This window comes from Vicugna pacos, chromosome 6 (genome assembly GCF_048564905.1).
Source record: "Vicugna pacos chromosome 6, VicPac4, whole genome shotgun sequence".
Lineage (NCBI taxonomy): Eukaryota > Metazoa > Chordata > Mammalia > Artiodactyla > Camelidae > Vicugna > Vicugna pacos.
The window spans coordinates 17,043,308-17,059,988 of NC_132992.1; the positions used below are offsets into that span (position 1 = coordinate 17,043,308).

The 16,681-nt window shown below is 35.3% G+C and overlaps 1 protein-coding gene across 2 annotated transcripts in view; it reads left to right on the top strand.

Moving 5' to 3' along the window:
• Positions 1–16,681, top strand: part of SECISBP2L (SECIS binding protein 2 like) — a 46,403-nt gene that overhangs the window by 19,263 nt on the left and 10,459 nt on the right. For both annotated transcript variants that reach the window (XM_072962484.1, XM_072962483.1), the window contains exons 8-17: positions 2,595–2,729; positions 4,178–4,258; positions 4,795–4,962; positions 5,111–5,252; positions 6,436–6,605; positions 7,398–7,530; positions 9,304–9,466; positions 11,281–11,501; positions 12,482–12,636; positions 15,877–16,096. In XM_072962484.1, coding sequence (XP_072818585.1) covers positions 2,595–2,729; positions 4,178–4,258; positions 4,795–4,962; positions 5,111–5,252; positions 6,436–6,605; positions 7,398–7,530; positions 9,304–9,466; positions 11,281–11,501; positions 12,482–12,636; positions 15,877–16,096 — 1,588 coding nt within the window. The remainder of the gene's footprint in view (positions 1–2,594; positions 2,730–4,177; positions 4,259–4,794; positions 4,963–5,110; positions 5,253–6,435; positions 6,606–7,397; positions 7,531–9,303; positions 9,467–11,280; positions 11,502–12,481; positions 12,637–15,876; positions 16,097–16,681) is intronic.

Genomic DNA, 16,681 nt, shown 5'->3' on the forward strand with positions numbered 1-16,681 from the left:
AGTATTTTTTTCTTTTTTGTTACATAAATGGGAAGTGAAAACTTAAATCTTTGAGTATTAATTTTGTGCTAGTCATTGAAAATCTTAGTATATATTTGTAGCTAAAGTTTCTGCTTTGTTCTTTTCTGTATGCCCACTTTCTGTCAGCAGAACTCTTTTTCTTAGAAGAACTGGGGAAAAAAGATTCTTAGTTCTTTCTAAGAAGTAATTGAAATACTTGCACATTTGGTCCTCATGAACTTTGGGCCCATTAGTGTGGAGGTTTTAATTTAATCCCAGAACTTTGGTTCCAAGTGTAAGAATCGAGTTGCATTTGTTTTTTAAAAGAACTTTTTTTGTGTTTGTAACAGCATTCATACGTACATACTAAGTCTTGTTTACAACAGGGCTTACTTTTCTTATCATTTTTTTTATCGACGTATAGTCAGTTTACAATGTTGTGTCAGTTTCTGGTGTATGGCACAATGCTTCAGTCATACATTAATATACGTATATTCATATTCTTTCTCGCTGTAAGCTACTACTACAAGATACTGAATATAGTTCCCTGTGCTATACACTATAAACTTGTTTACCTATTTTATATGTACCAGTCAGTATCTGTGAATCTCGAACTCCCAGTTTGTCCCTCCCCACCCACTTCCAGGGCTTACTTTTTGATATAATTGTAATGCTGTTTAGAGGGCAGGTTTACTTTTACTTTTTTCTGATAGTGACTATACAAAGAAGTGAATTATATTCAAGAATTATTCTCTTGATTCTTTTTTTTAATACATGTTTTAATGTTTTTTTCTTCTTTTTTTATGGGGGTTGGTAATTGGGTTTATTTATATATACTTGGAGGAAGCACTGGGGATGGACTTCAGGACCTCGTGCATGCTTAGCGTACCCTCTCCTCTCTCTTGATTCTTACTCACCCTATATTGGGGCTTGATTATTAGTACTCATTTTAGTGTTAAAAATTTATGTGAATTTAGTTGTTTCTTTAGTACTGGGCATTATAAATTGCATTTGTTTTACCATCCTTGTATGAGGTTCTTTTCATTAGCCAATTAAAAATGTTTTATTATGAAAATTTCTAAACAGACATTAAAGTTGAAATAATTTTATAGAGAACATTTATATAGCTACCAGCTAGATGCTAAGATCTTACTAAAATTTTGCTTCTGTTCTGTTCATCACATGTATATTCCTCTGTTTATCTCTCTATCCATGTTCATGAGCCTATTTTAAAATTAGGTAAATATTTAAAACCAAGAAACTGTTGGGTGTCTGGAAAATCATCTAGTTTCTTAACAAATGCTTGTAGTTTATAGGAAGTAGCCCAGTTGTCACAGTGCATATTCTAAGAAATAATTACACTTACTATATGACTATCCTCTGACTTACAGTTCTGCCGTACAGTCTACTTCCCAAGAGAGTATAAAATTCCATTCCTTATGAGCAAGGCTTTTCAGACCAGTTGCTTAGCATGGGAATTGCTAGGTGCTTCCAGGTCTTTGTGTGCATATTTTTGATTTCATAATCCAAAGCCTGTATACCAACATGTCCAGTCCAGGTCTGCATCAAGTTCTGTTTAATGTTAGACTTCTTGGGTAACTGATAAAGATCATACTTTTCACATCTTCTTGAAGCATCCTGGTTAAGAGAGTCATTTCATAAGCTGCATTGGGTACTTAAGAGAGGGCATTTGAAATGTCTTAAGATTCTTAAAATGCTTAATGTGTTTTTTTCTTGCTCTTTTGACAATTGAACATTTTGCAGATGTGATGGATGCTTGGATAATAATAACTTATGTGACTGAAAATTTTGTTCTCTTAAATTTATTTTTTTGTAAACAAGATTTAAATTTTTTAATCTTTCCTAGAAATTTAAAAACAAAACTGCAGATATTAGAAGACTTAAAATAGTTTTATAAAAAGGTAATGTGCAATTTTTCACAGTGGTAACATCTTGCCAAACTATAGTACAATATCACAATCCTGATATTGACATCAGTATGGTTAAGATACAGAACAGATCCATTACCTCAAGGATCCCTCATGTTGCCCTTTTGTAGCCAAACTCTCTTCCCTTGCCCACCAGCCTCTCCTTAATACCTAGAATCCACTAATCTGTGCTCCCTTTTTATGATTTTGTTGTTTCAAGAATGTTGTATGAATGAACTCATACAGTCTTTTTAGGATTGTCTCTTTTCACTTGGATGGTTCCCTGGAGATTTATACAGTTTGTTGGTATATCAGTAGTTCATTCCTTTTTGTGACTGAGTGCTGTTCTACAGTATGAATATACCACAGTGAGTTTATTCTCCCAGTGAAGGACATCTGGGTTGTTTCCACTTTCTGGCATTACAAATAAAGCTGATATAAATGTTCATACACAGGGGGGAAAAGTAACATGCATTAGTTATCACATTTTCACCTTTTCCTTATAATGACCTTATTTGTCAAAAGTTTTAACCTTTTATAATAAGTTAAACACTTTATGAAAATTCACTTAGTTGTACACTTCTGGATACATTTCTTTATGTTATACTTCAATAAAGCATTTTACTTAAAAATAATACATTTTTTTCCCCTCTGGGGTTTACTTAGGTTGGATTCAGATGCCGAGGACATAGTACTTCTTCAGAAAGAAGACAGAATTTGCAAAAGAGACAAGATAATAAACAGTTAAACCCCAGTCAATCTCATAGAGGCGACCCAAATTCTGAGTCTCTATATTTTGAGGTATTTTTTTCAAACTGTAAACCATTATAGTAAATGTTCTCATTAAGAAATTAATTATTTTTACATTATTAGTACTTTTTGTGTCTTAACACGTGACTCTGCTACTAGATTGTAAGTTACTTAGAAGTATTGACTCATTTTTATCTTGGTTATGTATAGTTGGTCTAATATTAACTAAATTTTTTTTTTTTTGTAAATTTTTTGTCATGAGTAGTCATCATTTTGAGGTAACACGTAGAGGTAGAACTTGATCTTGTTTCACCTAGTATGAAACTTTTTCCCCAAATTTTATTATTGTCAGTCTATTTGTTAAGATTTTCAGATTTGCATAGTTCAATCTACTTAATTTTTGCTACTAGCCAGGGGAGTCTTGGAGAAGGAGGATAAAAGGCTATTTTACTTTCTCTAATAGACAGACGATTTATAATCTATTTGCAATGTTTCTATTATTTATTCATCTAAATGGCTCTCATTAGAGGCCTGTTATATGTGTAAAGTAAGGTGCTCTGAATGATACAATAAGATGAGTAAACGCACCCCTCCGGGGAAGTTACTGTGTGGTAAGAGGAATATGGACATGTACACAGCTGATACTTCCTGGGTGTGGTTGGAGTTAAGAGGAGAGACAGAGCCCTTTGGTTTTGAGGTGTGATAGGGATAACACTTGGAATAGATTATAAAGAATGAGTAGAATTTGGTTGTCAAGATGGTGAACAGCAACCCAGGTAACTCGTTAGAATAACTCACTTTTGTCGTATAGTTTCTATAAAATGGGTACTAGATGGAGTTTAAATATGCCTGAGGCCAGAGACTCAAGATGAATAATATGTTAGGTAAGCTTAGTAATTGACCTAAAGGACTTGAGAGTGCATCTCAAGTATTCTATCAAGAACAATACACGTAATAGATACACTGTTAGCACTTAACCATATGATTGGTTCCATACTTACATTTAGTTAAAAAATGAGATATAATTTTCAGTGCAAAGGAGAATATTGGTTAAGAAATGACTTTGAATAGGAGATTTTTTTAAACTTAATCTTATTGGCAGGTATATATAGTAATGGACATGGAATATATTAATGAAATTTGTAGTAAGCCACCTGTTTAAAATCTTTTCCAAATTATGTGAAATGTGATAAAATCTTCTTTGAATTTCTTTTTATTATCTTACCTTCCTTAGGGTAGAATTACTAATAAAAGTGGAATAGAGATGCAGAAATCCAAAGGTGGACTATATGTGGATATGTCCTTATCTTTGAATAATGAAATTAGCTGTGTTTTAGTGTTTACAAGTTGAGATTTCCTTTTTAAGACTGTCTTTAAATAGTTCAGTGGTGAATAAAAAAAATTACTTTCCCATTTTTCATTACTCTTAGGCATTATAAAAACCTCTTAAGAGTTTATTGCTTTGAACTCTGTTTTTACTTAAAGTGTGAAACTTTCAGGATGAAGATGGATTTCGAGAACTAAATGAGAATGGAAATGCTAAAGACGAGAATATTCAACAGAAACTTTCTTCAAAAGTAGTAAGTGACTTTTTTTTTAAATGATAAACAAAATATTTGAACATCATTGGAACTATGGCTCTGTCGAAAAGAAACATTGCAGATAAGTTTCAAGACTTAAGGGCCGCATGGTACAGAAGAAAAGTATATTTAGTACTGATCTTTAGTATTTATTTCAGTATAGCCAGAACAGAGACACTTCCCAGTGAAATCCATAGTTCCATTACTGATAAGAAAATACCATTAATTAAATGACATCATAAAGCATATATCATGCTGAAGTTTCCCCAGTTGTTGCAAAACTTTACTTTGGAGTTATTTTATTTTCAGTCCAAGATCCAGACAAGCATCACTATTGTGAAATGCTGTTTTGCCTCTGTTATTTTCCAGTCTCCCAATCTCTAATAGTCCCACCGTCTCACTCTATCCTTTATGACATTGAATTTTTGAAGAGTCTAAGTTCAGTTATACTGTAGAACATCCCACATTCTGGGTTGTCTTTCCTTACATTTAGACTTTTATGGAATCACTAACATGTTTTTCTGTGGTTATCATAGTTGGATGATTTACCTGAAAATTCACCGATCAATATAGTTCAGACTCCAATTCCCATCACCACCTCTGTTCCTAAACGTGCAAAAAGTCAGAAGAAGAAAGCTTTAGCAGCAGCCCTTGCCACAGCTCAAGAATATTCAGAAATAAGTATGGAGCAAAAAAAACTACAGGTATATATATTCATTTTTATGAACAAATAATGGAAGTTTGTTTGGTAGGCTTGTGGGGATGGACAGAAGAGTAACAAATATCATCATCTTAAGTTGCCATGTCTTCATACTGTAACAAAAAATAACTATTTTCATGTTTGCCTTGCAGGAAGCTTTATCAAAGGCAGCTGGAAAAAAGAGTAAAACACCTGTGCAGCTAGATTTGGGGGACATGTTAGCAGCTCTGGAAAAACAGCAGCAAGCTATGAAAGCACGGCAGATTACCAATACCAGACCTCTGTCCTACACAGGTGAGATCGTTAATCTGAGCAGTTACTGTTTGCCTTTGGTAATATATTTTGGTTATTGTTAAGTTACATGTACCTAAAGAAATCCACGGCCTAGTTACTCAGTAGCTGCTCTCCTGCCACCCTAGTAGCCCCCATCATTGTTCTACAGCGTAGTGCCTCCTATTACCTACTCTCCCCTTCCTCTAACCCCCGTCTATCCTAAAGGAGTGATCTTTTTCAAATATAAGCTGGATTATATCACTCCCCTGCTCCAAACCCTCCATAGCTCTTCATCTCACTTGGTCTGTGGGGCCAGAGTCCTAAGTCGTCTCAGCCGATCCTGTTACCTTCTTGCCCTCATTGTCATTCTCCTCTGCACACACTGCTCCAGCCACGTTAGCCCCCTTGCTGTTCCACAGACATGCGCAACGTGCTCCTGGCTCAGTCTTTTCGTGCTTGCTCTTTTCTTTACTTGGAACTCTCTTTCCTTGGGCATCAGTATAGTTTATTCCCTTAGGACCTTCGGGTCTCTGTTCAAAGGATATACGTTATGAACCAGCCAAATTTTTTTCTTCTTCAAAGGTTGAAATAAGAATCACAAATAATTAGGCTTAATAACTGTTACATTATCCAATTTAAAGACAAATGGGAAACAGGAGTTTTCATCTAATTGTGTGTGCATGCATGCACATATGTGTGTGTGCGAGTGTGTGAGAGAGAGAGCTGGCTTTTCTACTGAAACAGTAATTTGTATTTTAACAAACCTCGCCAGATTTAGAGCTCAGCAGCTCCGACCTGTTCCCTCATTTCTTTCCGTAGTCTTTGTTTTACAGGATGAGGAATAAGATAAAGGAAAGGGAAAGGCACCAACAGAAAGCACTGATGTTGAGAGGCAGAATTGCATTTTCTGTTTCTTGTGTTCCTATGTAAAGGGTCTTTTGTTTTCAGACAAAAAGATAAGGAATTGCCAGGCTTGAGGGTTGCTGCAGTAGAGCAGAACTAACAGTTTATCCCTACTCTGGATCTGTATCTGTTATCTTTGGAGCTTTATCTGATGGACACTGCACAACCATGTACTACTCCTACTTTTATGATGTCTGTTTTCTAATAAGAAGAGGATGTTCTTACAGATTGACCGTTAGAAATTTTGAAACTATGTGGAGTTGGCCATAATAGTAAAACTAATGTTCTTGTTTGTTTTTAGTGGTCACTGCAGCTTCTTTTCACACTAAAGACTCTACTAACAGAAAACCTTTAACCAAAAGTCAGCCCTGTTTGACATCCTTTAATTCTTTGGACATTACTTCCTCTAAAGCAAAAAAAGGAAAAGAAAAGGAAATTGCAAAACTAAAACGGCCCACAGCACTTAAAAAGGTAAGCCAAAATCTGGGGATGTTTATTTTACACAATAAATAAGGATTTAAATCTGTTACAGAAGTAGTTGTGGCATTTTAGCCAGCAGATTATTGGGAAAAGCTTGTAGGCATGCATCTTTATGATGACTAATTAATTTGAGATTGGGGATATCAGCATCATGACTATCTTTCTGTGTTCAGCAAGGCCCTGGGGAATGAGTTCTGTCAGAAGGTTAAAAAAAAAATGTTAAACATTTAGGCATCCAAAAACATTTGACCCTGGGAATCAGAAGACAGGGTTTCTAGTACTACCTTCAGTGCTAATTGTGTAGTTTTAGGCAAGCCTTTCTTACTGTCACCTTCTTCTATAGGTTGGGGATAGTATCCGCTCTATTTAACTGTATTGTTATTAGGAGAAGCAGAATGAGGTAGTCCATGTCCAAACACTTGAGAACTGCAAAATGTAAATCTAATGTAATTATATGACCTGGTTTCCAAACTCTTTATTTTATCCATTTTGCAGTAAGCTCTAGTTTGTAAAACTAGGATTTAAAGAATGAAGCAGATATGGTTTGATAGCTATGGTATTACATAGAATAATTGCTTCCCTTCATTTTGAATATAGTATTTCCTTAAACTACAGTGCCTAAAATTACATTTACCTTTATGCCAGTTAGTTTTTCCATAGCCAACCAAAAGCCATATGTCCATTTTTAAGTGAACTACTTTTACTGTATAATAGTGGACATTTTAATCATTCAGTACATGCTTAAAAAGTAATCAGTAATTAAAGACTGGTGATGACTTTTAGGTTATTTTGAAAGAAAGAGAGGAAAAGAAGGGCCGTTTAACTGTGGACCACAATCTTTTGGGATCTGAGGAACCAGTAGAAATGCACTTAGATTTTATTGATGATTTGCCACAGGAGATTGTTTCCCAAGAAGGTAAGATCATCCCTTTCCCCCTTCTTCTCATGGAATGGTCCAGAGTATTTTAATTGGTAGGCAAGCCATCACTAGTTATTGTTCTAAATATACTCCATATTTTATCTGAGTTTTTTAAAATTTTTTATTTATTTATTTTTTAACATTTTTTATTGAGTTATAGTCATTTTACAATGTTGTGTCAAATTCCACTGTAGAGCACAATTTTTGTTATACGTGAACATACACATATTTATTGTCACATTTTTTTTCGCTGTGAGCTACCACAAGATCTTGTATATATTTCCCTGTGCTATACAGTATAATCTTGTTTATCTATTCTACATTTTGAAATCCCAGTCTGTCCCTTCCCATCCCCCTGCCCCCTTGGCAACCACAAGTTTGTATTCTATGTCTGTGAGTCTGTTTCTGTTTTGTATTTATGTTTTGTTTTTTTTTTATATTCCACATATGAGCAATCTCATATGGTATTTTTCTTTCGCTTTCTGGCTTACTTCACTTTGAATGACATTCTCCAGGAACATCCATGTTGCTGCAAATGGCGTTATGTTGTCAGTTTTTATGGCTGAATAGTTTTCCATTGTATAAATATACCACCTCTTTATCTAGTCATCTGTTGATGGACATTTAGGCTGTTTCCATGTCTTGGCTATTGTAAATAGTGCTGCTATGAACATTGGGGTGCAGGTGTCATTTTGAAGTAGGGTTCCTTCTGGATATATGCCCAGGAGTGGGATTACTGGGTCATATGGTAAGTCTATTCCTAGTCTTTTGAGGAATCTCCATAGTGTTTTCCACAGTGGCTGCACCAAACTGCATTCCCATCAGCAGTGAAGGAGGGTTCCCTTTTCTCCACAGCCTCTCCAGCATTTGTCATTTGTGGACTTTTGAATGATGGCCATTCTGACTGGTGTGAGGTGATACCTCATTGTAGTTTTGATTTGCATTTCTCTGATAATTAGTGATATTGAACTAAGTTTTTTTTTTTACTTTTGAGAGTGGTTTCTTTGAAGGTACTTCTTCAGGGAAATATTTAAGAGGAGGGGCAGGTGTAACATAGTAGGTCTGTGGCATTTTTGAGGCTTAAATCCTAAATTTGTTGTAAACCCTCATACAGACTTAAAACGCAGTAGGGAGATAAGATAATTGTGTAACTTGGCAAATTAATGGACTGGATATACAAATACTAACTCATTTCCTGAGTTCAGCTGGTTAGGAAAGAAGCAGTAACTAAAGGAAGCAGTTGAGGCAAGGGATGGCATCTGAAAAAGTGGCTTCCTGAGCACAGAAGCAAAGACCAAATGAAAGAGAAATTGGGGTGGTGCCTGGAGAATCAGGAGTGGTGTGGAGAGAACAAGTGAGGTAGAAGTCATCATTGCCAGCAGCAACAGGAATTTTTAGACAGTTAAATTATTTCCAAGAAATAGATGGAAAAATAGATATGGAGGAAACAGGCAATATGATCTGGCAAGAGGTGCTGAAGTTAATATGTGCTTTGTTCTTCAATTTAGATCCTTGCAATACATGTTTTAGATAGCTTGGCCTTCTCTCAGCTCTTCTGTGTAGACTTGTAGGCTGTGCTTGATTTTTTTCAGAGTATTTTTTGTAGTGTATGAGAAATGTTTGTGATCTGAACAATGCTCAACTTGTTAACTTCTGGAGAATTTGGAAGTGATATAAAAAATAACTGCCATTCTAAGTTGCGTTGGTCATTGCAGAGCTTTTCAGCATTCAGAGTTTCTAAATTCTTTCCCCCACCCCACGTCTCCACAGATACTGCACTGAGCATGCCCAGTGATACGTCCCTCTCTCCAGCAAGTCAGAACTCTCCGTACTGTATGACACCTGTGTCACAAGGCTCTCCAGCGAGTTCTGGGATAGGCAGTCCAATGGCATCTTCGACAATAACCAAAATCCACAGCAAAAGATTTAGAGAGTAAGTTTTAGTCTCATTGTTGAGGTTGAATAGTTTAAGTATCTTGATAGTAGCCCTGAATGTAATATTGTCATTATTACTTAGTGGGTTGAGCAGACAGAATACCAAAGGTCTTTAAATTCTTTCAGATTTGTTTAACAGCTGGTTTTATTGTATGTAAAGCATTTGTCTTCTGTCATCTGTCAGTATTTATATGAAAGTGACTTGACAGTAAGTATATTCTTTTTATGTCAGCTAGTGTTTATACTGAGAAAATTTGGCCTCTTAATAGCTTATGTATAAAATGCTGTACTGAGACATTTCTCCTCTTCAAATGCTTTTGCTTTTTTGTTTATATTGTTGGACCTTCAAAAACACCTCTGTAACCAATTAATAACATGTTTCTAAGACCCTATTACATGAACTGAACCTATTACATAATGCTATTTGTTTTTAAGCAAATATTTCTAAATTTTAAAATGCCCATCTGTGAATAATCTTCAACTGGCAGCTATTACTGTAAAGGATTCTAGGGTTTGAACATTTGTGTAGATGAATTAATTTTACCTTTAAAAGTGACATATGAAAAAAATCCCAGGGTGAAAGTAAAAATTTGTGTTAATCCAAACCACATTGTTTTGTTCTGTTCCATTTCTTTATATTATTGTTTTTGAGTAAATACTTCTTGCCTTGATTTAGGAAGTTAATTAAATGTCAAATAATATATGTGGAGCAAAGGAAACACATGGGGAATAAGATGTTACATGAGTATGAAGTAAACAGCTTGAAAGAAAAACAGAATGAAGAAAATTGCATTCTTTAATTTTGTATACTTTATGCTAGTTAACCTTTCCTGAGTCTGTCCAGTTATATCTTCTCTTCTGAAGTAATGTCATACTTGTACTTATTTAAACATTTTTCTCTCAAACGTTAAAAAAAAATTTCCAAAACAAAAAACTTTTTTTTTTCTCTAAAGAATAGCAGGCCTAGATTTTCCTATCATATAATGTATGGAAGTGGAAATATGCTGACCTGGCTATTCCTAGATTATAAATTACACAGATTCTTCTTGTTAACAGGTACCTGCTTGTGGTAGAGATTATGGGTGAGAATTAGAAAAGTAGAATATATAAGGAGTAAGTGAACTTGGATGACTTTCTTGTCCTTGAAATTAAATACAATAGTGGCCTCATACTTACTTCCTTTCTGTTTTGTGTTATAGGCATACATGATCTCACAAAGAGCCTCATTCAGTTGCCTTGCCTGATATGAGGGCATGTGATTTTACCTCAAGACCTCTTTGGTTAATTACCAAGTTCATCCTCTGTAACCATAGATTTTCAGAGTTAGCAGGACTTTTGAGGCTGTTATAGCCAATTCCTTATTTTTATGGTTAAGGAAACCAGTGTCCGGAGATTGTTATTCATTCAAGTGTGGAGGATGAATTGTTAGTATTGGAGCATTCAGTTAGCATTCATAAAATTAATTTCTTCACTACCAGAACCATCTGTAGTATTCACTGGGATGAAATAACTTTATACATTATCTCCTTACCAAAACACTGTACCTGTTTTTATCTAGTAGCAGGCTAACGTTTGATTTATATCCTAAGGAATTTAATAATAAGGGAGTTTGAGTATTACTTCCCTGAGATTAATCTATCCCTTACATAAAAGCCAATCTGTTGTAATTTAGAAAAACTCTCTGTTTTTCTAGTTAACTGAGCATTTAGGAGATTTTAAAGACTTGATTTTTTTAAGAAAAACCTGTTACTGAATGTATTTTTTTTTCCTAAAGTAAATTTTATAACTACCCATTTTTTGTTTCCTTTACAGGTATTGTAATCAGGTTCTTTGTAAAGAGATTGATGAATGTGTGACTCTTCTTCTTCAAGAGCTTGTCAGTTTCCAGGAACGCATCTACCAAAAGGACCCTGTAAGAGCAAAAGCGAGGAGGCGACTGGTCATGGGTCTAAGGGAGGTCACCAAACATATGAAGTTAAACAAAATCAAGTGTGTTATAATCTCCCCAAATTGTGAAAAAATCCAGTCCAAAGGTATGAACATTTTAACTTTTGAAGTGTTTTGATATTTATGTAGTATAATGGTAGAATATACAGTGAATTTTTAAGTGGAAGCCTTATGTCTTTCTTAACGAAGTTTAGGTATAAAACATAATATTGAACACAAGGAAAGAAAAAGAAATGTTTCAGTATCTGAAATTAAGTCCTCAAATTGAGATCAGATTGTAAAGGAAATCCTCATTTATGAACACTAGTGAAGGATTTAGGTTGGGCCAACCAACTGTCCCCTGTGTTGTGATCAGTATGGGGACTAGTAAGAGTGCATGTCTCTGCCTCTGCAAATATATTCTACTTTAAAAATGTTTACATTACCTTCCTTTGGTGCCTCTTTTCTCTTAAAAAGAATTAGGAAAAGTATAAAGGTCTCTGCTCCTGTTTGTGGTAGAGATTTGTCTCTCAGAAACCAGCAGTAACAGGCTTTTGGGTGAGCGCGCACGCAAATTCTTTGTACCATGTCGTGCACCCGTGTTTGTCCTTTTTCATGGTAGAGACACTGCAGGTGATTGGACTAGACGGATGCATCAAGTAGCAGTAGGAGGCGTATTCTCCATAGGGGAGAAATACCAATGGAACAGTAATGTGCAGTCGGTCTTACTGCATGTCATAGGTTGCTCACTTGAGCTGAGAGATTGGATAAAGGAATCAGCCACTATTAACATTTTTAATTAATTACAAAATGTTTATTACATTGAAATTTGGCTCCTGCTATGCTAATTGCTCTGGAGAAACAAAAATACTGGCATTAAAGAAATTTGGAATTTAATTAGGGAGAAAGAAAATATGTACATATATCCACATAGACTATAAATTCAAATAGGAAAGTGTGTGGAACAGCCTAAGTGCCACCAGCATTCACAGTCCTCTGCTGCTGTGTTTAATGCTTTAGCTGTGGAATGCTAAAATAGCTCCATTTAGGAAATAACTAAAAACCTCTGTGTGTGTTGATGTCTCAGGTGGCCTGGATGAGGCTCTCTATAATGTTATAGCTATGGCACGGGAACAAGAAATTCCTTTTGTGTTTGCCCTTGGAAGAAAAGCTCTAGGACGCTGTGTGAACAAGCTGGTTCCTGTTAGCGTAGTGGGAATCTTCAACTACTTTGGTGCTGAGGTAAGACTTAGAAGACACAGTCTCTCACCCTCATGACCCCCCACCGTAGTATGTTTTCTTTTTTGACAAATGCCAGTGTTATGTTTGAGCATTTGAAGACGTGAGATGATGACCCTGGGAATCTTGAGTATTACATTTCCTTTTTTAGTGTTGAACACATTTATGTACGTTAATCCTACAGCATTTTGAAAGATTTTAGCTTATATTTCTGCCATGCTGGTTTTTTTTTATGGGTTGCAATATGTAGTACTTGGTAATTTATGTAACTGTGAAGAAATCCAGCATTGTACAGTGTAAAATAACTTTCTTCAGTCTATATATTGGGTATTTTTTGTGCTCAAGAGAGAATAGAATCCTTTCATTGGAGTGGATTTTCCTTTAGAAAATGAAATTCCCAAACCAGTTGACAGAATAATTCTTTACCCATGATACTTGTCTTCTTCTCAGTCTGCTGACACAAAGCTTTGCCCACAGGGGCTGATAAATGATCAAATAAATGTTATTTGTTTAGAGTAATGCTTACTAACTGATAGCATTTTAAGACTGGTAGGGTTTGTCTGTGTGTGTGTGTGTGTTTCCTAGTATATTATTTGGCTTTATCATAGCCATTACATAGAAATGTTTTCAGTTGTACTTGTTTTAAATTGTATGCAAGCTGTATATAAAGTAAGACTGCTCTTTATGCAGTTGATTCTAACGTGTTTTATGACACCACTGATGGACTGTTTTCCCTCTTCCCAGCCACACTATTTGTGTGTATTGAAGTGTCTGTCTCTCCTACCTAGTCACCATGTTTGCATACCCCTGTCCCCCATCTGTTCAGTTTCTCTCCAACAACCCGTTAAATTATCTATCTACCCACCTGTTCTCTGTGATCATGTAATTAATATTTGTGCTGCCATCTCACCGTGTGCTTTTCTGTTATAGGTATCCCACTGCCTTGCTGTAGTTCGTTTCTGCCTCTACCACTGTTAATTCTTTGAGTGCAGGCCCCTTGTCTTTGTATCCGACACCTTTTACATTTCTTGAGCATGAGCAGGTGATACATGATTGTTTAATAAATTGTATGGTAGATGTCTGTCTGCCTGCTATTTTAATCTGTATGTGAGAATCTGGGTGATAAATAGATGTGTGGGAAAGAGACACACACACACACAAAAATGCACTCTCTGTTCACTGTTAGAGTTTATGGAATAGGAATGGGATCAGGGTCAGGAAAAGTGGACATGTTTGTTTTTAATTGTATGAACTTATTAAATTAAATGTACTAGGTTATTTGTATGGTTTTATATTACAAAATGCTTGCCAGTTTTGTTTGTACATTGCTTTTTACTTGCCTTCTCTGTTTTGAGGTAGGAAAGCTATTGTTTAAACCAAAACACATTCAAAAATTGAAGGTAGAGGAAATACTGATATATTGTGAAGTGTATCTACTCACAGTAATGTGATAGTGCACAAAGGCGAACCTTTGAATTAAGCTTTCCGTCCTAACATTGACATGCAAGGCTTTTATTCCCTGATAGTTTCTCTCTTCAATTTTATTTTCTCTTCTTCTTTTATATTGTTTTATTCCCAGCAGTTTCTATGTTCCATATTTATATTGTAAAACCAATGTTAATCTCAGAATTATATCTCCATATGCATATTTTCTTTTTGTTGGCTTCACTTAAGTGCATGGTCTGTTGAACACTGCAAACAAATATTTGTGAAATCTGTTCCATGCAACACATAGCGGCTGTTTTCAACTGAATCTGTTTTCCCTCCTTTCTAAAAATAAACAAATCCTGAATATATTTTTGATATATTACTAGCACCCACTCCTCTTCAGAAATCAACACAATTAGCAGCAGAGCTTATTGTACCTGCTACTTTAAACAATTTAAGCTGCAGCTGGATAAAGCATGCTGCTTATGTTTCTCCTTCCCAAGTGTAACTTAGAGACACATTATCCTCTAGCAATGTGGCACTTTTTGCCATGCTTTCATCTTGTTACATTTATACTTAAATGACAGTGCCTTGTTAAGAAGAAAAAAATTGTGCTGTACTTTTCTCCCCATTGTCTGAAAACAATTTTATGTATAAAATTAAACATATTCTTACAAATGGCCAGCTCACGTTTATCATCGGGAATTCTTTATATAATGTGTGGGTATGTTGCAATGTGGTACTAAAACAAGACACTGAACAGGAATAGAATGTTGTTGAATTGTGATATAAGAACCACTACCATTGTCGTTTGTCTTTCTGGTGGCAGTTTTCTTTAAACATCATTAGACATCATAGTTATTGAAGTTAACTTTAATGTTATATGAATTTTGCCTTTTTATTGACACAACCTTGCTCCATCACCTATGATTTCACTGGGATCATAAATTCCATTCATGTCATTTCTGTCTCCCTGATGGAGGAACTTCTGGTTATATAGCTCCACATTATACTTCCAGGCTCTTTATTCTGTTTTCATAATTTGCCTTTCTTCCAGTATCTTTGGCTTGTCTATCTTCTAAGTGTCGTGTTTTCATCATCTTCAAGGCCCCAGCTAGCTGGACCATCAGTGGCTTCTTTTTGGTCTTTTTCAAGTTCTTTCAACAAGCAAATATTACAGGGAACTTTAAAGTCCTGTGGAGACAGCTGTCTGCATTACATCCTTGGACATCACCCTGTGTACACTTGTTCCCGTATATTCAAACCCATACAAGATTCTTCACTGCTCCCCAAACAAGCCTTTAAAGTGTGTACCTTTATTTATGGTTTTGCATGCTTGGCTAAGGACGTGCTATCTCTGCCCCTCAAAAACTGCACCAGTTTTTTAAGGCCAATATCAGGTGTCATGTTCTTCCTTCGTGAATTTTTCACTGATGCCCAGCAGTTAGACGTTTCCTCCAAAAACCATACCGCTTTGTATGTCTCAAGGCGTTTTAAGATACTGTGCCTTGAATCATCATTTTCCTTGCATCTACTTGGAAGCTTCCTTGAGAGGACTATGCAAGAACTTTAATATAACACATTTAGTGGCTGGTACTGAACCAAGAAATTTCATCAGACTTCTAGGATATATATGTGTGTATGTATGTGTAAGTTACAAGAGTATTTTATAAGGTTCTGTGGTTTGCATACCATTTACATTTTGTGCTTCTGGAAAGTATATTCAATCTTGAAACAGTAGAGACATTTATTGCTAATGATAGTAATAAAAGAGTATTACAAAAAATAGACTAGGCAAAATCTCTTTCTTTTTAGAGCCTGTTTAATAAGTTGGTAGAACTCACTGAGGAAGCCAGGAAAGCATATAAAGATATGGTTGCAGCAATGGAACAGGAGCAAGCCGAGGAAGCCTTAAAGAACGTGAAAAAGGTGCCACACCACATGGGGCATTCTCGGAATCCCTCTGCAGCAAGCGCCATTTCTTTCTGCAGTGTTATTTCTGAACCCATCTCCGAAGTAAATGAAAAGGAATATGGTAAGTTGTTACATAACATTTTAAATGACTTAAACGTAATAATTTAGTGATTGGTCATTTTGAAAGTGAATTTCCATGCTGCCTTTTGTTTTTATCTTCTTGATTATTCAAGTTTTCCTCAAATTTTTGATTTAAAAGTTGCATTAAACATGTTCATTGAAAGTTAGAATATTTGGGGCTGAGACTTTCTGTGAGACTCTGGAATTTAGTCACATTTTCAAAATCCTAAAAAAAAAAAATCCCGAAGGGATTTAAAAAGCAAAACATACCTACCATTCTTGTGACGTGTAGACTAAGTAAATGTAAATTCTTGGAAATTTTATTCTAATACTTTATGCTTGATTGTTAAAATGTTATTTTACTAAGTGAACAAAAGACCTAAATACTATTCAATCTAAGTTTATCAAACCTAGACTTGTGACACTTGTTTTGAGTTAAAAATCTGATGCTGGTCAAAAAGAAATATGGACTAAAAGTCAGCATTAAAGTGTAATGTTTAAAGTAACAGTATCTATACTGTACTCTATATCTTGATCTAGTTTCTGATTCATTTCCTGTATTTTTTAAAAATAGAGTAGCCACCTC